Source organism: Nomascus leucogenys, chromosome 4 (assembly GCF_006542625.1).
Source record: "Nomascus leucogenys isolate Asia chromosome 4, Asia_NLE_v1, whole genome shotgun sequence".
Taxonomy (NCBI): domain Eukaryota; kingdom Metazoa; phylum Chordata; class Mammalia; order Primates; family Hylobatidae; genus Nomascus; species Nomascus leucogenys.
Window position 1 is genome coordinate 80,320,095 of NC_044384.1, and position 24,069 is coordinate 80,344,163.

The window sequence follows — 24,069 nt, forward strand, 5'->3', positions numbered from 1 at the left end:
AATTAAATGAGTGGCTGGGCGCAGTGGCTCACACCTGTAATCTCAGGACTCTCGGAGGCTGAGGCTGGCGGACTCCTGACCAGTCATGCCCTCACCCCTCTCCCACTCTAGTGACCCATTCTACCACCTGCAAACCATAGCTGTCGTTAACCCACCTTTTACTAGGCAGTTGTCCTAACTTTTTTTTAAGTATGTCCTGTCTTGGGAGAACTGTATGATTGGACTTTTTTTTTTCCCCCAAGATGGAGTCTTGCTCTGTCCCCCAGGCTGGAGTGCAGTGGCACAATCTCGGCTCACTGCAACCTCCACCTCCTGGGTTCAAGCGATTCTCCTGCCTCAGCCTCCCGAGTAGCTGGGATTACAGGCACCCGCCACCATGCTCAGCTGATTTTTGTATTCTTAGTAGAGATGGGGGTTTCACCATGTTGGCCAGGCTGGTCTCGAACTCTTGACCTCGTGATCCACCCGCCTTGGCCTCTGGAAGTGCTGAGATTACAGGTGTGAGCCACCACGCCTGGCCCAGGTTTTTTCTTAATAATAAACACTGGTGTAAGTTAAATGGTTTATATTCAACCTGCATAAGTTAAGTGGTTTCTTTACTGCAGGGTTTTTCAGCTTTCCCTAGCTAGTACGCATCCTGACCCTCCCAGGCAGATACGGCATGCCCAAGCTTCCCTGACAACAGAACACTGCCCCAGCAAAACATGCCTGGAGGTCTCCTGTTACGTCCACAATACGGCCTACCATACTTTGCCCCCAAAGCTCCCCTCCTGGTAATACCCCATTTCTCAGCTCCATTTCTCAGCACTATTTTTTGTCTATAATCACTGACTCCCACACTTCCTCACCTCATATCCTCTTACCCCACTCCAGGCAAGCAGCCAGCCCCGACCTTCCACTGGGATGGCCCTTGTCAGGGGACTGTCAATCACCCCAGACTGCACGCCATGGTTCCCCCCACTTAGCCACCATGACCTCCTTCCTGTTCCTCCATACATCTCGCTCAGTCCAGCCCTAGAACCTACTCTCTGCCTGCAACACTCCTCCCCCCTAGGTCCCTCTCATTCCAGCTTCAGCTTCACCATCACTTCAGACGCCTTTCCTGACCTGCAATCTAAAGCAGTCACGTGACCCTACAGGAATTCCCTATAAGGCACATTCATTATCAGATCTTTGTCCCAAAACCAGTCCTACCTCAGCTTTTCAATCGCCACAGTCAATAAAAAAATCTCCTTTTTGACTTACACCAGCTGAGGACAGGCTTTCTAGCACCTACAACTAAAGAACCCTGATGGAGATGCTCAGACCTCCCCACCAGCAATATCCAGCTAATCTTCCTTGCAGGTCTCCCTCCCTTCCAGGCTTGTGTAGGAAACCAAGTCCACAAGGCAAGCAGCAGGACTAGTGACTTGAGGCCTTGAAACACAAGGTCAAAAACTGCAGGGACATGGCAGATTTCATCTGCAGATTTATTTTTATTTCTGCTGTGCAATTAAAAGAAAACAAACAAACAAAAAGGGCAAGAGCTGTGAAAGGAAAGGAAGATGGGCTTCCCGGAAGCCAGTGTCCCAGTGTGTGCTCCCTCCCCTTCACCTTCCCAGCCCCGGGTGCGCCTGGTGCAGACAGACACGGGGAGGTGGTTATGTTTATTGTTTTCTTTTTTTAATGAAACTAGATCACTGCTTACAAAACCCTGCACAAGCCCTCCTGCCCATCCCCTTCACAGTTCCCTTGGCTCAGCCTCTCCTGTCTCACAGGAACTGCAACAAAATGGGTGTGGAACAGCCACCACCACGTCCATTGAACGACAGGAAGGGAGAGGCCCTGGGCTCCAACCCTGGGCCTTTAGAGGGTGACAGTTCTTCCTTCCACATCCGTTCCCATGGGGCCTGGAGGTGCATGGATGAGGGTGGTCCATGCCACCATGGTTCTCAGGCCACCACTCAGACCAGAGTGAAATGATGTGAATGTCCCACCCCACAGAGCCCCCTCCCCCATAGATTCCCCCCACCCCCCAAACCCTAATTCTACCCCTCTACTGAGATGAGGCCCAGCTTCCATCAGAAGGGCCAGGGCCTACAGGCTGTAGAACTTGAGGCTTCTGTCCATGCCTGTTGAAGCGATGAACTTGGCGTGATGCCCGAAGGCCACCCCTGTGGTCAGGCCGCTATGCTCTGAGGAGAAAGATAAGAGGCAACTGTGAGAAGGCTTTTCCTCCTTTAGTCTGAACACTGATCCCTAATAACATATTCCCAAACAACCAGGCCTTCTCTAATTAGTATTTATCATACCGCAGGCTCCTGTTTGTTTTCCCTAGGCTGACCTGCACACTACCCCCAGTGCCTCCCTCAGTGCCTGGCATTTTTCACTGGTGGGATGAATGAATAAAGCAATGCCAGCCCCCCTTCTCACCTGAGCTTTCTGGGCAACTGCGATTCGGCTAGGTTTAGTTGAAAACCTCAGAGCTCAGCTTGTTTATGCCTAGTGCTCACTCCTTGCTCGTTAAGTGGAACAGTCAATCGGCATGTTTCAGCTCATAGAGTTCCAACCCCAGGGCACTCAGGCCCCTAACACAGAGCAGGACCAGATAAGAGGCAGATGAGGCTGGGCAACATTCCTCATGGGACTCTGGAAATTCATGAACATCTGGCCAAATTCCTTCTAGATTTAGGATCACACCTGGAGTCAACTAACTCCCCATTAAAAAGCTCACGCTGTATTTTCAGCTACCTAACTCGGCTCCAAATCAAAACACCAGGTACAGTACAGGGTGAAAACCGGTGAGCCATATTGTGAGGATGGACACCTTTGTTACACAAACACACTGAGCAGGGCTCAGGAGAATACGGGGCAAGAAGAAATATCTTGTATCCTGCTCACAACCTGCTAACGAGGACGAGAATTTCATCAACACACACAGCAGTAGCTCCCATTCACGCAGCATCTTAAGTGAGCATCAGGCACCCTGTTACCAGCATATTAGCATGCCACCTCCACAACACCAGCTGTCACACCCTACAAAGCTGTGCCAGTATTCCCATTTTCTAGATGAAGGAGCTAAAGATCTGAAAGGGAAAGTCACGTACCCCCAGGGCCACCTAACTGTTAGGTTAGAAACCCTGTTACCCATTCTCTCAGCATCTCATACTTTTCTTCTCTAGCACTTATAATTGCAATTAAATGTGTACGTGTGAAATTAATCTACATTTGCCTTACTAACCGGACTATAAATCACATCAGTGCCCAAATCAGGTCTGTCTTATTCACTGCTCTATCCCACAAAAGACTAAGACCCAGTGCTGAGTAAGAACAACTACAAATCCTGACTATGTGCCAGACACCATTCTGACCTATGTATTCACAGACGGTCCCCGATTTACTGTGGTTCAACTTGCAATATTTTCAGCTTATGATGGATTTATGAGGATGTGGCTCCATCATATATCAAGGAGCACCTGTATGTATTTTCATCTAAACCTCAACAACCCCACTGAGTCTATAGTTATCATTCCCACTTTTCTGAGGCTCCAGAGAGGTTAAGTAATGTTGGATCTCAGAAAACAATACCCCAAAGTATGGTGGTTTGGCATGCTGAGGGCTTTGAACCAAGGTCTCTCTGACCATGTCCTGCCCTCCTGTCTCTTGCCCCTCTTTATCTGACTAAGGGCAGATCATCTGAAAGGAACATCATGAATCCCCTTCCTGGGACTCTCAACCAGGGAAAATGAACTGGTCTCACAAGACAGAAGACTAGATGCCAGTCTTTGTCACAGACTGTCATGCATTATTTATCTAAGGTCTGCTCTGAGACAACTTTTATTACCTGAGAGACTCTGTAGTGCACTTCCTCCCCATCCCCCACATAACTTGTGTCACCACCACCCCCTAGAAGCCTTAGGCCCCCTACTCCCTTCTGTAGCTCAGGATGCCATAGAGTCATGTGTCACATAATGACACATCAGCAATGGACCACATAAACACTGGTCCCATAAGATTACAGTGGAGCTGAAAAATTCCTATCACCAAGTGATGTCATAACCATCATCATGTCACAGTGCAATGCATTATTCACATGTTTGTGGGGATACAGGTATAAACAAATCTACTACACTGCCAGTTGTATAAAAGTATAACATAGCTGAGCATGGTGGCTCACGCCTGTAATCCCAGCACTTTGGGAGGCTGAGGTGGGCAGATCAGCCCACCTGGGTGGTGGTCAGGAGTTTGAGACCAGCCTGGCCATCATAGTGAAACCTCATCTCTACTACAAGTACAAAAAAAAAAAAAAAAATTAGCCAGATGTGGTGGCACACGCCTGAAGTCCCAGCTACTCGGGAGGCTGAGGCAGGAGAATCACTTGAACCCGGGAGGCGGAGGTTACAGTGAGCCAAGACCATGCCATTGCACTCCAGCCTGGGTGACAGAGCAAGACTCCATCTCAAAAAAAAAAAAAAAGTATAACACAATTAGGTACAGTACGTTACTAGTTTATGTACAGACATATCCCAGGGACATCGCTGGTTCAGCTCCAGGCCACCAATAAAGCAAATATTGCAATAAGGCAAGACACACACATTTTTTTGCTTTCTCAGTACATATAAAAGTTATGTTGGCCAGGCATGGTGGCTCATGCCTATAATCCCAGCACTTTGGGAGGCCGAGGCGGTTGGATCGCTTGAGTTCAGGAATTCAGGACCAGCCTGGCCAACATGAGGAAACCCTATCTCTACTAAAAATACAAAAATTAGCCGGGTGTGATGGTGCCCATCTGTGCTAGAACCCGGGAGGTGGAGGTTGCATTGAGCCGAGATTGTGCCACTGCACTCCAGCCTAGGCGACAGAGCTAGACTCCATCTCAAAAAAAAAAACATTACGTTTACACTATACTGTAGTCTATTAAGTGTGAAATAACATTATGTCTGGTAAACAATGTACATACCTTAATCAAAAATACTTTATTGCTAAAACATGCTAACAACCATCAGACACTTCAGTGAGTTGTAATCTTTTTCCAAGACCCACCAGCAGGGTCTTGCCTTGATGCTGATGGCTGCTAACTGACAAGGCTGGTGTTTGCTGAAGGCTGAAGTGGCTGTGGCAATTTCTTAAAATAAGACAACAAAGAAGTTTGCCACATCATTTGATTCTTCCTTTGACAAAAGATTTATCTGTGATGGACGCTGTTTGATAGCATTTTACCCACAGTAGAACTTTCTGAACTGGAATCAATCCTCTCAAATTCTGCACCTGCTTTATCAATTAAGTTTATGTAATATTCTAAATCCTTCATTATCATTTCAACAATGTTCACGGCATCTTCACCAGTGGTAGATTCCATCAAGAAACCACTTTCTTTGGTCATCCCCAACAGCTCCTCATCCATTAAAGCTTTAACATGAGATTGCAGCAATTCAGTCACATCTTTAGACTCCCCTTCGGATTCTAATTCTCTTACCACTTCCTCCACATCTGCAGTTACTCCCTCCACTGAAGTCCTCAATCCCTCAAAGTCATCCATGAGGGTTGAAGGGTTGGAATCAATTTCTTCCAAACTCCTCTTTATGTTCATAGTTTAACCTCCTCCCATGAATCACAAATGTTCTTAAGGGCATGTAGAATGGTGAATCCTTTCCAGGTTTTCAATTTACTTTGTCCAGATCCATCAAAGGAATCACTATTCATGGCAGCTATAGCTTTATAAAATGTATTTCTTAAGTAATAAGACTTCAAAGTCAAAATTACTCCTTGATCCGTAAGCCAAAGATCGGATACTGGCAGGCATGAAACATCTCCATCTGAGCTTCAGGGTAATGAGGTGCACTGTAATATTTTGAAAGGAATCTATTTTTCTGAACAGTACCTCTTAATGGGGGGCTTAAAAAATATTCAGTAAACCATGCTGTAAACAGATGTGTTGTCATCCAGACTTTGTTGTTCTATTTATAGAGCACAGGCAGAGTAGATTTAGCCCTACATTCTTAAGGGCCCTACAATTTTCAGAATGCTAAATGAGCTTTGGCTTCAACGTAAAATCACCAGCTGCATTAGCCCCTAACAAGGGAATCACTCTGATCTTTGCAGCTTGGAAACCAGGCATTGACTTCTCTCTAGCTGTGCAAGTTCTAGATGTCACTTTCTTCCAATAGAAGGCTATTTCGTCTACATTGAAAATCTGTTGTTGAGTGCAGCCACTGTCAATGATCTTAGCTAGGTCTTCCGGATAACTTGCTGCAGCTTCTACATCAGCATCTGCTGCTTCACCTTGTACTTTTCTGTTATGGAGACAGCTTCTTTCCTTAAACCTCATGAACCAACCTCTGCTAACTTCAAACTTTTCTTTTGTAGCTTCCTCACCTGTCTCAGCCTTCATAGAATTCAAGAGTTAGGATCTTGGTCTGGATTACAGTTTGGCTTAAAAGAATGTTGTGGCTGGTTTGATCTTCTATCCAGACCACTGAAACTTTCTCCATATCAGCAATAAGGATGTTCTGCTTTCTTATCATTCATTCACTGGAGTAGCACTTCTAATTTGCTTCAAGAATTTTCCTTTGCTTTCATAACTTGACTAATATTTGGTGTTAAGAGGCCTAGCTTTTGGCCTATTTGGCTTTTCACATGCCATCCTCACTAAGCTCAATCAATTCTAGCTTTGGATTTTAAGTAAGAGACATGGGACACTTTCTTTCACTTGGACACGGAGAGGCCATAATACGGTTATTAAATGGCCTAGTTTCAATATTGTTGTGTCTAAGGAAATAGGGAGGTCTGAGAGGGAGAGAGATGAGGAACAGCTGGTGGGTGGAGTGGTCAGAACACACACACCATTTCATTTACCGAATAAATTCAGTATCTTATATGGGCACATTTCATGGTGCCCCCCCCCCCCCCGCAACAATTACAATAGCAACATCAAAGATCACTAACGGACACAATCAATCATGAAGAAGTTTGAAATACTGTGAGAATTACCAAAATTTGACACACAGACACAAAGTGAACACGTTGTTGGAAAAATGGCACTGACAGACTTGCTTGGGGCAAGGTTGCCAAAAACCTTCAATTTACAAAAAGCAAAGTATCCATAAAATACAATAAAGCTGAGTGCAATGACAAGGTATGCCTATGCTATGCTTTTTTTGGTATTAAGTATACTCTTTCCACTTATAAAAAAAAAGTTAACTGTAAAACAGCACCAAGCAGGCCCTTTCAGGAGGTATCTGAGAAGAAGGCATTATCATCATAGGAGATGAGAGGTTTACGCATGTTGGTGCCCCTTAAGACCTTCCGGTGGGAAAAGATGTGGAGGTAGAAGACCGTGATGTTGGTGCTATGGTTAGGCTTCGTGCCCCCACCCAAATCTCATCTTGAATTGTAGTGCCCATAATCCCTACGTGCTGTGGGAGGGAGCCGGTGGAAAGTAACTGAATCATGGGGGTGGTTACCCCCATGCTGTTCTCATGATAGTGAGTTCTCACGAGATCTGATGGTTTTATGAGGGGCTTTAGCCCCTTTGCTCAGCATTTGTCTCTCCTGTTGCCATGTGAAGAAAGACATGTTTGCTTTCCCTTCTGCTATGACTATAAGTTTCCTGAGGCCTCCCCAGTCACTGAGTCAATTAAACCTCTTTCCCTTATAAATTACCCAGGCAGTTCTTCCCAGCAGTGTGAGAACGGACTAATACAGTTGGTGATCCTGATCCTGTGTAGGCCTAGGGTAATGTGTGCTTGTGTCTTAGTTTTTAACAAGAAAAGTTTAAAAAGTAAAAAATCAAAATCAAAAAAATTAGAAAACAGAAAAAAGCTTATAGAACAAGGATGTAAAGAGAGACAATATTTTTGTACAGCTGTACAATGTGTTTTTGTTTTATGTTAAATGTTATTATAAAAGAATCCATTTTTAAGTTTATAAAGTAAAAGTCAGTTAAGGCTTATTACTGAAGAAAAAGTTTTTTATGAATTTAGTAAAGCCTAAATGTACTGTGTTTATAAAGTCTATAGCAGCATACAGTAATGTCCCAGGCCTTCACATTCACTCACAACTCACTCACTGAAAGCAACTTCCAGTCCTGCAAGCTCCATTCATGGCAAGCATTATACCAGTGTACCACTTTAAAAAAATCTCTTATACCTTATTTTTACTGAACCTTCTCTATGTTTAGACTTGTTTAGATACACAAATACTTACCATTGGGCTATAACTGTATTCACTACATTTAATATGCTGTACCAGTTTGTAGCCTAGGAGCAGTAATAGACTCTACTAAGGTTATAGCAATAGCCTTGGTGTGTAGTAGGCTACACCGTTTAGATCTGTGTAAGTTCACTCTACAATGGTCGCACATGACAAAATCACCTAACATTTCTCAGAACATATCCCCATTATTAAGTGACATATAGACTGTATAAGCTTCAATCATCTGACCCTTCTGCAGGTCTAATATAATGTGGGCCTCCCATGCATATGCAAGTAATTAAAATGGCTCTCCTCCTGTCACTGTCTAATGTTCACTTATTTTAGATTCAGTTATCAAACCTTCAGAGGGAGTTTTCTCTCCCTTCAGTAACCTGCCCAATGCCACAGGGCATGGAAGTGGCAGAGCGAGCACTAGCATGTACTGCCATGCCGTCTGACTCAGTTGTTTCCTTAGTCATAAAGCTCTGCCTCAGGTGGTAACCAAAAGCTGCTTAGGTAAATTCATGCAAGCCCTAGAAATTCCTAACCCAGTGAGCCTTCCCTCCGGGCCTGGGCACCTAGGGAGACCCCAGGAGCCCAGGACCAGCCTCTACCTGTAAAGTGAAGAATCTCTGTCCATTGTTTACAGATGTAGATCTGGACATCCGTGCCCCCAAGGGCCAGGTAGGTACCACTCTGGTCGAAGATCAGTGACTTTACCTGCCAGAAACAGAAAGAGAGAAGGTCACACAAGGGGAACAGAAACTATGGGGCAATTGTGGATAAGCAGAAGCAATTAGATTAATTCAATAAATAATTGACAAACAAGGAGACAAAATGGAAAGCTGGGCGGGATGGGGGGAAGGGCACACCTCAAAGTTGTTATCCAGCTGCAATGTCTTAAAGTTCTTAAGCTTGCGCAGATCCCAGAGCTTGACAGAGGAGTCATCAGCCGCTGTAGCCAGGTAGTAACCATTCTCAGAGAAGGCGATGCTAGTGATGGGGCCCGAGTGGCCAGGGAAGTTGGCCACATTAGTACGTTCCTACAGTGGCGGTGGGTAGTAAAATACGTCACCCATAGATCATGAGAGGAAGAAAATGGGGCTCACCAAACTCCTACGAGATGTCCCTCACTGTCCTTCCAGGAAGGACAGCCAGCAGGACCCCCTAGACCACACCATCATATCACATACGCATAGCCAGTGTCTCTCCACCTTCAGGGCCAGGTGTCACAAGCACCTAATCAGCACTGCATTGTCACAAACACTCCCTCTGTCTCTGGGCCTCAGATGCAGGCCTACCATGTCCTACCTTCAAGTCCCAGATCTTGATCTGAGAGTCCATGGTTCCTGTTCCAAAGATGAGTCCGTCAGGGTGGAACTGTGCACAGGTGAGAGCTGTGGAGGAGGGAAGATGGATCTGTGGTCAGAGCCCACCAGGGAGAGACTAAGAGCAGCGAAGGTAGGTTCCTTGTTCTTCACATTCCTCAGTGCACCCAGCACAAAGCCCGCACTAGGCAGGTGCTCATGGTAAATGTATCTTTAGAACAAATAAACGAATGACTAAATAAAATGTAAAAATAAATTAATAAACAGCAAACAAAAAAGCTGAGTGCCTGCGAGGCAACTTACAGCAGCCGGAGGTCTCATCTGTCACCTTGGTGAGCACACGCCCTGTCTGGATGTCAGAGAAAGCCCAGTACTAGGGAAAAAAAAAAGAGAGACAATGGAGTCAGTGAGAAAGTGGGTCCCAGGCTCTGGTGGCCCTTCAGCAAGACAGATCCCCTGGTTTGGCAAACCCTGGCAAACATTCTCCTTTGAGGTTCTGGGGAACCAGCTGAGGTGGGAAGATGTTCCTGCCACCCAGGATGTTCAAGCTTGGGGACCAGCAGGCCTCTCCAGGGCACTGGCTGGGACCGCACCTGATCATCAGAGGAGCTCAGGAGATAGTCACCAGTGGCGTGAAGGCTGAGGCCTGTCACAGCACTCTCATGGGCCCGAACCACCTGTACACAAGAGGCATTGGGGACCGACCAAATCCTGATAGTGGCATCAGGGGAAGCAGAAAACACCAGGTCCTACAAGGAAAACAAAGACAGAATATCAGAGTCAGAAAAGAGATACAGACCAAAACAATCATAAAACAGGGCTGGGGATGCCCACAACTGCCAACAATTGCTTCTCCTTTCAGCCCTGCCCTCCCTGGAACCACCTACCCACCCAATGGTGCCCAAGACAGCCAATGGTAAACACTATTAAAGTGCTAACTCATACAGCATCAGGGCTTGTGGAGGTGTCCTCGCCATCTAGTGGTAAAAAGGATAACTGCAACAGAGAGCAATTTTCCCATTTCCAGGACCAAAGGAAAAATGTAGCTAGTACAATCGAGGGACTGAATTTTTTATTCTATTTCATTGAAATTTAAATAGCCACATGCAGCTAATTGCTACTGTACTGTATGGCACAGGTCTGAGTAGTATTGGGACTGGAAGGGGCTGCATGGCTGTATTCAGTGCATTCCACTTTTATGGATTTCCAGGGTAAGTTAATTTTCCAACAGATTTGGGGCAGGGAGAGAATTTCGTGTCACTCACCAATTTTTTCTTTAGTTAGGATATTAAAAGCCATAAGGTAAAAATAACTACCATCTTTTTTATCAATACAATTTCATGAGATCTAACTGTTAATACCCCATAAGCAAGAAAACAGTGCTCTCGATTTGAACCAATTTAGTCATGAAAAATTCACCATGTTATTCTTATATTTCTCATTTCCCTAAGGTCCAAGGGAAATCTTGACTGGGAAGCACTAAACCAACCACTGTCCTGCAGCCCCAAACCCAAACTGTCTTAGGCTTAAAATTCGAATCCCATAATATCATTAATCTGGTCCCATGAGTTACCTTTACCCTGTAAACCAGAGGTTCTGTTTACAACCTACACCACTTTCAACAGTCAACATGATTTTTACCCATCTTGGAGGATCATGGGAAAGCAGATATATCTGTCTTCCTCATAAGTGTGAGTTGAGATTGTGTTGAGCTTTGTTTTCTGTAGTTTATATTAGGAACACTGTAAGATTTTTTCTTTCCCTAATATGAAATATTTCAATGAATATGCTTGTCAAACTACACATTTCCTTTCTCTCCCTGGCTGGAAGACCACTGCTTTAGAAGGTCTCACACAGAGTGAAGGGCAATCTCCACAACTCCAGAGTGAGCCCCTCCAAGTGCCCACTCAGGAATCAGAGTCAGAGCTCTTTCCCAGCCCCACTTCACAGAGACAGCAGCGGGGTGAGGGATAAACAACAGCCAAGGAAAGAAGAACCAAGGGTGGCGAGGAGAACCCCTTACCTGGGAAGGGTGAAACACCACGCTGGTGACCTTCTTGGTATGGCCTTTGAGGGTAGCCAGGATTTGTTCAGAACTTTTGTCAAACACAACGACATTTTTATCCGCCCCACCTGGAGAAGACCCAAAAAGACCAATGAGCCAGGCCCACCCAGGCCCTTTTGCTCAAGGAAATGCTTTTGTCCCCATGCCCATGAAGAGGACAAGGAGCATGCACCTTCCCTGCTGCCCCTCCCCACTTTGGCCTGCCAGGCTAGGCCCAGACTCTCACCAGTGAGGATCTTGTTGGTGTCGGATGGGCAGAGGTCCAGGGCCAGGATCCCAGGAATGCTGGCACTGTGCAACCCCTTTGCAAAGAGACACACCAAACCCTGTCACAGCCAAATCACAGCAGGCCACAAAGCCACAGACCTCCCCTACTGCCATCCCCAGTCACCCATGTTCTCAGGGGAGCAAGATTACTTCTATTCCTTATCCATACCTCTTGGCTATCTGCCTGGTACGGTAACTCCCTCACTGCATCACTGGGAAACCCACAGCTGAGCAGGAAGAGGAGCCCTGACAACTCAGCAGCCCAGGCGAGAAACAGCGCCAGGAACAGTGCCAGGAGCCTGGGACAGCTCTGCACTCAGCACTCCCCATGCTGGCCCGCCCACCCCAGAAACAAAACGGGAGGGCTATCTCCAAGACAGTGGAGACCCAGACGCTCACCACGTGGGATGCCACCTGCCGGTATTTGCTGAGCTCTTCTGGCTTCACCAGCTCCTCAGGCACAGTCTTCCCTCTCTGAGAAAATGAAAAGCCCCCAAAGAAGAGCAGCAATGAATCCAAGATTCAGCCGCCCTCTCTCTCCTAAGGGGTCAACCGCCTCCCACCAGGCCAGCTTTCTCCTGGCTTCAGAAGAGAACTCACCTTCTTGCGCTCCGTGGTTAGCACAGTGGCTTTGTCTTGAAGCTGGGGAAGAACAGGCTCAATGTGAGACAAATTATCTTGCAAGGAGAAAAGTGCATTAGATGCTGGTCACACCTGTGCTTTCAAAAGCAGCACCAAGAACTTGCTATCTGCCAACTTCCACATTACAGGCTTAAAGGCATTCTCTTTTCTTACTTCCATCCCAGCTTTATGAGAGGGGTGTTGACGACCTTATTTTACAGCTGAGGAAACTGAGCCTCAGAGAAGTGAAGTCAATTGCCCAAGGTCGCAGAGGTGATAAACAGCAGAGCAAGAATAGAAGCCAGGACTGTAGAGCTCCCATAGGTCTACACACCACTAAGCCAGGGGCTCAGACATATGCTGACAATTTGAACTGCTCGGAAAGACACTAAGAAGCCCTGCAAATGAGAATCCCATTGAACTTGCAACCAGGAGCCCAGCTCTGCCTCTCAGATGTGTCTTTCATCTGTAAAATAAGGATTATAATTCCTGTCTTATTGCCCTCATAGAAAAAAAGCAAGAAAACATATAAAAGTAGTTTACTATCTGCAAAGAATCCCAGTAACAATAAGAGCTAAAAGGTGCACTTATCAGTAATGAAATCTTTTAAATTCCCACAGCCTGCCTATACAGTGGATATGATTATATTCTCAGTTTAGAAGCTAGGGAAATGAGACACGGAAGGGTTGGCTAAGTAAGCCAAGGTCATAAAGCTTACAAGTAGTGGCATCAAAATACAAACCCAGGCAATCTGGTCCCAGGGTCCATGCTCTGCACCACTCAACTCCCAAAAGCACAGCGATTTTAGTCACAATGGACTCCAGACAGATGGTGAAAAGTAAGGGCCCATCAGCACTCCCACCAGGTGAGAGCAGGACTTACCTTCTGAATAATCTCTGGGGTCATTCCCACCAGCTCACCCAAATCCATTGGCTCACCCGCACCCTGAAGAGAAGAAAGGTGAGGGTGAGGGGCACAGAGCACCAAAGACACCTACATAAGAACAGTTCTGTGGGCCACTGTACACAAATGGGCTGCTGGTAAGGGAAGGGGGACACCTACCACAACACTTGGTTGGGAACTTGGCACAGCCTGGGGCACAATGAGGCCAGCCTGTGGTTTCAGGGTAGCCAGAGCTGAGAGAAAAGGCGATGTTAGAAATGGGATATTACAAAGCAGAACCAGCCCAGGGTGAGGGATGGCAGGGGAGAGGCTGCACCTTCTCGGGCAGCAGTGACTTCCTTGGTGAGACGGGCAATGACACGGCAGGCGGCATCGTGCTGGTACAGGGCGTGTGACAGCTCTTGGCGGGTTGTTTGCAGCTGCTGGCGCAGAGTGAAGCTGTGCAGCATGACTGCATCCTGGGAGAGGCAAATATCATTGTAAGGTGAAGTGGGGGGCGCAGGGAGTACCCAGTGGAGTCAGCCCTTGGGAAGGGGATGCTGCCTCCTATCCCAGAGCCTAGACCAGTATCAGTGACCCAAACAATATCCGAGCAAATATGAATGTGCCAGCAGACACTCTTGAGCTCCTACCCCAAGCCAACCACTGGGCACACAGACAGGAGGGGGGGCCAGCTCTTTCCCATCCCCACCTTCCCTAATTTACTGGCAAATCCCAGCTGTCATGCCGTCACCTCTCTAAAAGAGAATAACAACACTGCTGCTGCTGCTATTTATTGATCGCCCTCGTTGTGTCAGGCACAGGCACTGTGCCAGACAGTCCTGCAGGATGTATTCAATCATTCAATTCATAATTCTAGAGCACCTACTATGTAGCAGGTGCTGCTCTCAGTGCTGGGGATACAACGAAGAATAAAACAAATCCCTGATGTCACCAAGTTTACCCTCTAAATAATGCTCCATCCTTCCCACCCCCAAGTCCTAACCCAGCAATACATTCTCTTCAAGTGGGGAAGATGCTGATTCTCTTGCAGGAACTCACCCACTCATCCTGCAAGGCTTTCAGAATGGCCGGGATGCTGGTGGCCGAGGGAGGCTTGGGCCGGATTGGGTGAGCAACTGCCGAAAGGGAAAGCAGGTATGAAGAACATAACCCAGGGGCCTCCCCCGCCATCACATCTTTTCCTTTTAGCCATAAACAGCCCACCATCTCTTCCTCCAGTGCACTGGCACCACCTCCCATCCTCTCAGGCTCTGAGCTAAGATGGCCCTAGACTAAGGCAGCCAATAGGCACCTTTGATGTCGATGAGCTGCTCCTCGGAGAGAGGCTGGTTGTTGATGGGGTCGGTACCATTCTCTGCAATGTACTTCTCAATGAGCCGCCGCTCATAAACATGATTAGAGACAGGGGACACACATGGGTGCTCCGGCACTTCGTTAGAGACTGTAGAGAAAAGGCCAGCAGTGAGCTTGGAGTGAAGGCAATCTTGGGCCTAGAGGATTCCTCACCTGCTATTAGCCCCAACAAGACAAGGCATCCTCACACTCAACTAGCAGAAAGCAAGACATTTGACCCTAAGCCAGCTCTGTACAGGCCCCAGAATGCTTTCCAGCTATGGAACTAGCTTTTCCTTTAGTCTCCTGACAATCAGATAGTCAACAAATAATTATTAACAACTACTATGTGCCAATAGAGAACAGCAGTCCATTATCGCCACCTCATATCTGAACAATGATCGTGTACTCTATGAATACAGTTTACTCCATGACATGGAGATATACATGAAGCCATTCAAATCTCTGCCATCCATCTTAGTCTAGCTCCAGAAGGATTATCAAAGAAATTATAAAGTCTGAGAATATAGGAATAACAAACTCAGTTTCTCCTATTCTCTCACAAAACAAAATACTTCTGTGACCTCAGATGTGACCATCTGGGTGTCCTCCAATTCAATTCTGACACCAGGTACCTGGAGATAGTGTCAGATCACACAGGTTAAGGTCTCAGTCCCACCAGACTCCCCCGCCCCTTCAGATGCCAATCGCAAGCCCCAGGTTGTTTGACCTATTCTTCTGATCTACCAGCTGTAAATCAGGGTTCCCATGACCCCCTTTTTGGGTTCTATTAATTTGCAACAGTGACTCACAGAATTGTGGGAAACACTTATGTTTACCAGTTTATTATAAAGGATATTACAAATGATACAGATGAAGAGGTGCATAGGATGAGGTATGGGAGAAGGAGTACACAGCTTCCCATGCCTTCCCTGGGTACCCCACCCTCCAAGAACCCCCACATGTTCTGCTATACAGAAGCTCTTAGAATCCTGTCCTTTTGTATTTTTATGAAAACTTCATTACAAAGGCATGATTCAATAAATCACTGGTCACTAGTGACAACTTCAGTTCCTCTCGTTCCCCCAGGTAAGTGAGGGGTAGGACTGAAAATCCCAACCTAAAATACCCTTTAGTCTTCCTAGGTGACCAGTCCCCATCCTGAAGCTATTGAGATCTGCCAGCTACCAGTCAACTGATTAGCATACAGACAGACACTTATCACCTGGAAGATTCCAAGGAGCAAAGTGGCAATCACTACAATAAAAATATTTTAAAATATTTACATGGCACATTTGCATGGCACATTTCTATGTGCCAAGCACAATTCTAGGCATACAGTACAGTAATTCATCTTCACAACAACCCGCAATAGAGGTATCATTTACACTCTTGCCTGCGTAGACTGTGCACCCCTTGAGGATAAGGATTACAGCTGGTCTCTCACTTCCAGTACAATGCAGATGCCCCCGGAGCACTCGGTAAACATCTAACAAATGAGTGAACCATGCCAGGAAGGATGGTGCTGGGGAACGTAAAAGAGAGCTTCCCCAAGATTGGAAGGAAACAATAAATGTGAAGGTACTTTGCGAGCTGTAATTTCTTCAATGTGAGGGATTCCTTTTCCATCATTTCCCTTCCTTCTTCCCCCTCTTTGGAACAACGTACAGGTTCTGAGAAGAGAAGGAAGTGAACAGCAAAAGGGAGGGGAAACGAGTAATCTGATGAAACAACGAAAAGGGAAAGGAAAACGTCTGTACGTCATGACAAAATATCAAAGGGAAAGATAGTGGAAGGTATGGAAAAAGCATGGATTCAGGGTCCAAGCTCCGTGTCACCTAACTACGTCACCCAGCTCTGCCACTGACTAGCTACGCATCCTTAGATAGCCCCGCTCTTCCTGCGCCTTGCATCCTCATCTGCAAAACCAGGATCTTTATTTCTCCTTTGGGGAGTTCTTGTGAGGATAAAATGAGATCATAGACTTGGAAGCGCGTTGTAAACCACTAAGGGCTTTATAAATGTGCGCTGTTTTTATTAGTCATACAGTTTAAGGCTAGGAGCCAGATACCTAGCTGCCAGCCTTGCCTCTACCTCTAACTCATCATGTGACCTTTGCAAATTGCAAAAGCCCCGACTATCCGAGCGAGGCCTCGCAAAACATCCAATGCAAGGCTCTCGATTTTGCAGATGGGGAAACCGAGAGCCCAGAGCCTTGAGCCAATTCACAAAGCCAATGGGAGGCGGACCCTGGACAAGACCTCGGGTTTCCTGACTCCTACATTAAGGCTGTTTCCCTTGCACCAGCTCTCTCTGTCCAGACCTGTTTCCACTCTGTAGAATGAGGCGACCGGCCTTAGTAATGTCTGCGACAATAAACCTCAGGCACTATGTAAACTGCGGAGCACTGCGCAAATGCACCCCGCTCCGAGGGGAGGGCTCCGGGACTGACAGGCTGCCGCTCGGCCTCCGGAGCGCCCCATTCCCGCCTCCACCCCGGCCCGGGCGCCGCAGCGGACCGCACACGCTCCCGCTCCGCTCTCTGGCCTCCTGCGACCCGCGCTTGGCCGCAACCAACACTCACTGGAGCAGATTAGGGACATGGCGCCGTCACCGCGCTCTAAGGCGCCACACGCCGGGCTCCGGGACTAGCTTCTGAGCCTCCACGAGCCACTTCCGGTCCCCCGCTGCTGCCGGGGCTGCTCCGCGGCGAGCTGGGAGCCGCCAGCCGAGCGATGCTAGCGCAGCGCTTCACGTGGGAGTGGGGTCAGCCGCGCGCCACAGCCTTCAGCACCTAACGGAAATTGCCCTTTCCCAGAATGCAGTCGGGCAGGAAAGGGCCCGCCACGAACACTCGGTTATTTCCGGATTGACTCGGCTCGTTCCGTAAAGCGCCGGAGGCTTGGCGGGGCGTCGGGAGAGAGGAGGCTCGAAACTACATTTCCCATGAAGCAGTGAGAATTTAAAACCAAAACAATTGGACAGCACTTGTTTTGACAAGTGTGAGGCACTGTGCCACGGGACCCCGGTCTTTGAAACCTTGGCGTGCGCGAGAATTTCCCAGTGAGTTTGTTAAAATGCAGATTCCTCGGGTCTGCGTAGACGGTGCCCCACGCTTTTCTAAGTCAATTGTTTCTCGGGCTACCCTTTAAGAGACACTGCTGGATGGCCTGGTGAAGAAAATTCAGAGACAGATGGGTAGAAGAACTAAGAAAACGGCTAAGAAAGTGTTTTGCTCCTGACTACTACCATTTCGCTCTGTGATTTGGGGCAATTCACACTGGCTTCCCTGCCCTTTCTTCTTTGTCAAAAGACAAAATCACAACAAATTTAGTTTAAAGATTTTTTTTTCTTAAGAGACGGACTCTGGCAATGTTGCCCAGGCTGGAACGCAGTGGTTATTCACAGGTGCAATCATAGCAATCATGGCTATCACAGGTGCATCCTGGAACGCCTGGGCTCAAGTGATCCTTCTGCCTCAGCCTCCGGAGTAGCTGAGACTTAAGGTGCGATTCTATAGAATTGGGCAGTGCCTCATGCTATAAAATATAATGGTTGTTCCAATGAGCTGAACAGGGGAACTTGGTTTTATAGACAGAAAAGGACTGAGGAAAACAAACAGAGAACAAAAAGCGGATTGGTCATTTGGTAATTTCAAAATTACTTTTCTTGTAAAGGTTAAAGTGGAGGGGACTTCTTTATCATGCCACCTAAAACTTGCCTGTTTGGGAATTTAGCTCCCCCCACCCCGACACACACACACACACACACACACACACACACACTCAGAAGGTCATAAAGATCTGAGTTTCAGCTCATTGGCATGGAGCTTCAGCAGGACTAACTCTTTTTAGCTTGGTCTGTTAGGCCTAGCACAAGAGCTCAGTCCAAACCAATGGCCTCCTATAAATTTATTTATTTTGTATTTTCTATTTCTCTTCCAGCTCAGATAGTGTATAATTCTTTGTGGATATCTGTAAGATAAGATACTCTCAGGAATCATGCAAAAGACATTTGGTGTGGACTACAAGGTATTGAGACAAAAGGGCAGGATGAACAGGATGTGAGTGAGGGACTTTGACAGGTGGGCAGTATTCAGAGGAGAAGGAGAACGAAAGGCATTCCAGAAGGAGAAACAACGTAAGCAAAAGCTTGGAGAGAAAAATAAAAGTTACAGGTACAAAAGGCAGTATGGCATAGTGGCCAAGAACATGGACTCTGAAGTCAGACTGTGTGCTCAAATCCTAGCACCACTCAGGTGATTGGCAGTATGAACTTCTCTATGCCTTAGTTTCCTCATCTGTAAAACACAGGGAGTGATGACAAGGGTAGAACTAACTCACTGAACTCTTATGAAGAGTTAATATGCAAAAGGGCATCTCATCTCTCTCTTGCACCAACAAAGTAAATTCCCACTTGTTCCTTGCTTCCAGCCTGGCCTCCTCCTCCTAATCTACTTTCCACAGAGCAGACAGTGATCCACTTTGAACGAAATATCTATTCATGTTATTCCCCAGGCATTTCATTCATCCAACAAATATTGATTGGGTGCTTCCTATGTGCCAAGCCCTATTCTAAAAACTGGAGATAGAAAAGGTCAACAAGAAAGACACAGTTTCTGCTCTCTTGGAGCTTACACTCTACTGTGGGTGGTGGGAGCACAGAGACAACACTTGAGAAGAAAATTCCAGAGTAGTAAGTGCTATGAATACAACAAATCAGAGCAAGGTAGACAGAGGTGCTGGGGATTGGAGGAACGGCTGCTTTAGGCAGGGCACTTAGAGAGTGCATCTCTGAGGAGCTGATTTTTTTGCTGAGAACTGAATGAGGGTATGAAGCAAAAAAGTTTCCCCTCTGCCCTCTAAATATTTGCTGAAATTAACTGACAATCGACAGAATAACAGGAGAAAAGGCACACAAGTGTATTAGTGTGTGAGTGTGCACAGGAGTCATACAAAATATGAGGCTCAAAGAAGGAACAGGTGGCTGATGCTTACTTAAATGGCACCTAGGAAAGACGGAGATGGGGGAAACGTAGGCAATTTTGAGGGCTAGCAAATAATTTTTAGGGGAAATGAATGAGCCCCAAGGGCAGACAATGCCTTGGGACAAAGTTCTTATGAGTGCTGGAGGAGGTGGCAACAAATTGTGGGAAGGTGAGGGGCAGAACTCCATTGTGAACAAAGGTTGTCTTATTATGCACATAAAGTCTCTCAGGTAATCTGTTAGAGCTCCCCTCAGAAGAATAGATTAAAAGTCTCTCTAGGTGTAGTGGTGAGTTGGTGACTTTTAGTTTTTATTCTTCTCCAGTGGTTAATCTTTCCTGGTTATTTGATGAGTTTCCTGTGGAGGGGGATTTGAGATAATTGCATTTCTTTTGAAAGAAATTTTCTCAGTCAGATAAGGGAACTTCTAGAGAGAGCTTCTCCCTGCACTTAGGGTGGGGGTCAGGAGGCAAGAGAAGGTTAGAAAGTCCTTGGTTCTAAGGCAGCTTTCTAAGACCTTCCCATTTCTTTTCATTCAAAAGTGCTCAGCATGCTGTAACCTCGGGACCAATCCAAACTGGGCCTACTCTTTTGATAACAGAATGTCATGTTCTCTTGTAGGTATGACAGAGCCAAAACTCCAAGTCATGTCAGTAGGGCATGCCCAGTAGAAAATGCTTTGACATCTAACAACACCCAGAACCAGTGATTCCTCCCTGTGGTACCAAGAAGACCTAGGCACGACCAGAACCTAAATGCTGGAACTCTTTCAGGAGCAAAGGGTCTGTTGACCAGAAAGATCCAGGGCTAAAATCCACCTAAACATACCCGTGTAGTCAAATTTGACACCCTCCAATCAGACCCTGCCAAGCCAAAATTCCTAATACATTTCCTTGCCCTCTGTATTCGTCTGTTTTCACGCTGCTGATAAAGACATACCTGAGACCGGACAATTTACAAAAGAGGTTTAATTGGACTTACAGTTCCATGTGGCTGGGGAAACCTCACAATCATGGCAGAAGGCAAGGAGGAGCAAGTCACATCTTACATGGACGGCAGCAGGCAAAAACAAAGAGCTTGCACAGGGAAACTCCTGTTTCTTAAAACCATCAGACCTCGTGAGACTTATTCACTATCACAAGAACAGCACAAGAAAGACCTGCCCCTATGATTCAATTACCTCCCACTGGGTCCCTCCCACAACATGTGAGAATTCAAGATGAGATTTGGGTGGGGGCACAGCCAAACCATATCACCCTCTGACCCCTTAAAACTTGCCCCAGACCCCAAATTAGGGAGACAGATGTGAGCCATGCCTCCAGTCTCCTTGCTGGGTGGCCCTACAATAAAGCCTTTCTCTTCTCAAAGGCTGGTACCATAGTATTGGCTTCTATGTGCATCAGGCAGTGAGCCTATTTGCTCAGAAACAATACTAAAGCACCACACTTTGGGGTATCATTCTCTGAGCCCCAACCAGGGGTCATTCCTGAGGCCATGAATGAGGGAGAGAGTTTCTGGCTGAGGAAACTTGCCCGTAAGTCTTGCACCATCTGGCCCATGCGGACCATCACAGTCTCACTTTATCTTCTTTCCAGCCACATTGGTCTTTCAGTTCCTCAAACATACCCATGCTGGCTGGTTTCAGAACTTCTGCCTGGACCACTGTCATCTCCCCCGTCCCTCTTCCCCCTCCTGTCTCAAACCCTCCAATGTAAACTTCAGTCTCACCTTAAATGTCACTTCCTCTGGAGCCCTTTTCATGGTCCCCGGTTTAAATTTATTCCATACAGCAAACTGTAATTGTCCTCCAAACCACTTCAAAGAACTGTAATCATTTAAATATCTATTTATAAGTATCTGATGTCTGGGTTCTCCACTAGACTATAAACTTCATGATGGCAGGAACCATAATTGTTCTGGTTACTCTTGCTCTGAGAGCGTAAGAATGCCACATTGTGCCTGGCACATAGCAGGAACTTTATAATGATTGTTGGTTGGAAGACAGGTTGCCTGACAGGCCAGGCAACTCAAGTACTGTACTTGGATGTGTGGTAGGAAATAAAATGGATCTGTTTAGGAGAGGCCTTGAACCCAAGATGGTAAAACTTGGGTGGTGATTGGGCTGGCAGCACAACAGCATGTGTTTGCATTTGAGCTATGGAGTGATAACCATACTTTCAGAAGTTTCCTCTGGAAGACACTTACTGGATGGGTTGGAGTGGGACAGACTAGGAGGAGGGAGACTCAGTAATTAATTGTTGAACCAATCTTTATTGAGTACCCATAGTGTGTCAGCTAGGCACGATACTAGGTGTTGGTAGTATCACAATGAGCAAAACCAGAGGTGCCCCTCTACTGGGGAGTTTATGGCTATGATAGCAGGATGCAGGAAAAAGGAGGTCCCATCAAGTCTTTTCCGTTTCATAAGCCAGCCCACAGGGAATAGAAAAAAATTCAGGGCACTTGGTTTCGGAGAAACAGGGAGAGTTAAGGGAAAAGAGATACATGCATTGGTGCTGGTGGGTCCCTGAGGAAGGAACTCTATGCCTTGTTCCCCCAGACCAAAGCTGCTGTTGCTGCCTGGGGAGCATGGGGACACATTGGCCAAAGACCCAGAAGAAGCTTAATTTCCCAGGTATCTTCAGTGGCAATCTGTGTGGATAAGTGACAGAAGATTAGTCAGGGAGAAGTTGCCAGCTTAAACAACTGACACTGATAATTAGATGAATTTTCTTTTTTTCTTTTCTTTTCTTTTTTTTTTTACATGGAGTCTCACTCACTCTGTCACCCGGCTGGAGAGCAGTGGGGTGATCTTGGCTCACTGCAACCTCTGCCTTCTGGATTCAAGTGATTCTCCTGCCTCAGCCTCCTGAGTAGTTGGGATTACACAGCACACACCACCACACCCGGCTAGTTTTGTTTGGTATTTTTAGAAAGACAGGGATTCATCATTTTGGCCAGGCTGGACTTGAACTCCTCCACCTCAAGTGATCCGCCCGCCTCAGTCTCCCAAAGTGCTGGGATTACAGGCATGAGCCACTGCCCCCGGCCAGGATTAAATAAATTTTCTCCCCCAACTTTGGCCCTATGTTCATTTTCCAAAAGGTGTGTACAACCCGAAAATCAAGGATGGGAAGAACCCTGAACTGTCTGAGACAGTTTCTACTACCCACATGGAAAAGAGAGTTGAAAAGTAATTTGTCATAGAACAAAAAAAAGGTTAAATTTCTTTCCCAGGAAAGTCTGTGACCTGAGATTTTTAATCTTACACATCAGAAAGGATCTCACAAGCAAATGTAAAATTGAAACTGTTAGAAAAGCTGGAAGGTGAGGTTCAGGATGCTACCAGAGCCTGTCCTGGAAGAAAGACTCTTAGCTGAGGGGCAGGAAGTGACAAGAGCTCAGATGAAGATGGATGTGTCTGAGGAACATCCGATGGAAAGAAACAACTGGGTGAGGTGACAGGTTGGGAGCCTACAGAGTGTGTACGCTGGGAGGAAGGCAGAACTGGAAGGCTGAATGATTGGGGGTGGGAGGGAAGAGTTACGTTTTAGAGGGTTGAGTTTGAGAAACAAGTTTTAACAGCAAAAGGAAGCTCTCCTATGGCAGCTCTTGATGGTGATAAAAACATTCAGTCAGCAACCTGGATTTTTTTTTTGTAATGTTCATGCTTGTTGCTTCCTTGAAACTTCACACCTACTGTGAAGTGGTATTTTTAGGTCCTTTATAGTTCTTGAACGTCAAGCAATGAAGGCCCAGAGAAATGAAGCTGTGTGCTCAGGATCACACGACAGGCAAGGGATCACCTCATTCTGAAGCCCTGTTCGTTCTCCTTCACGGTGCTGCTGAAGCAGGATATTGCCCTGACCCTTCACAGGACTCACACAACAGGGATGCCCCGTTTACTCAGCCCGCTGCTCTCAACTCCTCGTGGGAGGGAGTACGCAAGTGAACAAGGCGGGAACTGGAGTGCACAAGCGCTGGAACAAGCCAGCCGTTTTACGGCACCAGTGGGATCACACTCCACTCACTGAAGATTCACCGTGTTCCACCTCTCATAGGAGGGAGCATGCAGGTGAGTGGGTGCAGGAGCCAGAATGTGCGCTTTTGGGCACCAGCAGGAGCGAACTCCGTGCAGGCCCCGTGGCAGTGTTCAGGCAGGGTGCCTGAGGCTCCTGAAGCCCCAGAGGGCATGTTACAGTGCTCTTTTGGCTCTGCCGTCCGTGGACAGCTTAAGTGTTAACAGCTCCGTGGCCCTGCGGTTGCCCTCCACCAGCGAGGGCAAAGGGCCAGCGTGACAGCCTTTGTATCCGCACTCGTGGCTCCCGAGCTCTTGTCCAGCGTCCAAGAAAAATAAAGTTGCACGAACAAATTAAAGGACAAATGCCTGGGA

The 24,069-nt window shown here is 46.8% G+C and overlaps 1 protein-coding gene across 1 annotated transcript; it reads right to left on the reverse strand.

Moving 5' to 3' along the window:
• Positions 1–1,455: 1,455 nt before the first annotated feature.
• PRPF19 (pre-mRNA processing factor 19) lies at positions 1,456–17,516 on the reverse strand. Its single transcript, XM_003275235.4, has 16 exons — positions 17,276–17,516; positions 14,651–14,800; positions 14,398–14,474; positions 13,673–13,814; positions 13,516–13,589; positions 13,336–13,398; positions 12,433–12,474; positions 12,232–12,306; positions 11,792–11,867; positions 11,524–11,633; positions 10,094–10,249; positions 9,804–9,873; positions 9,484–9,569; positions 9,045–9,215; positions 8,787–8,892; positions 1,456–2,174 (listed from the first exon to the last, which is right to left on the reverse strand). The coding sequence occupies exons 1-16, from the start codon at positions 17,292–17,294 to the stop codon at positions 2,077–2,079; spliced, it is 1,515 nt and encodes a 504-aa protein (XP_003275283.1). The 5' UTR covers positions 17,295–17,516; the 3' UTR covers positions 1,456–2,076.
• Between the last annotated feature and the right edge of the window lie 6,553 nt (positions 17,517–24,069).

Bases quoted from the DNA above. Each gene is read 5' to 3' on its own strand.
- PRPF19 (XM_003275235.4), bottom strand. The intron at 11,868-12,231 runs GTGAGCGTCTGG...CTCTTTGCAAAG, and splicing joins GGCAGGTGGCATCCCACGTG to GGGTTGCACAGTGCCAGCAT. The intron at 8,893-9,044 runs GTGTGCCCTTCC...TGTTTCTGGCAG, and splicing joins AGCTGGATAACAACTTTGAG to GTAAAGTCACTGATCTTCGA.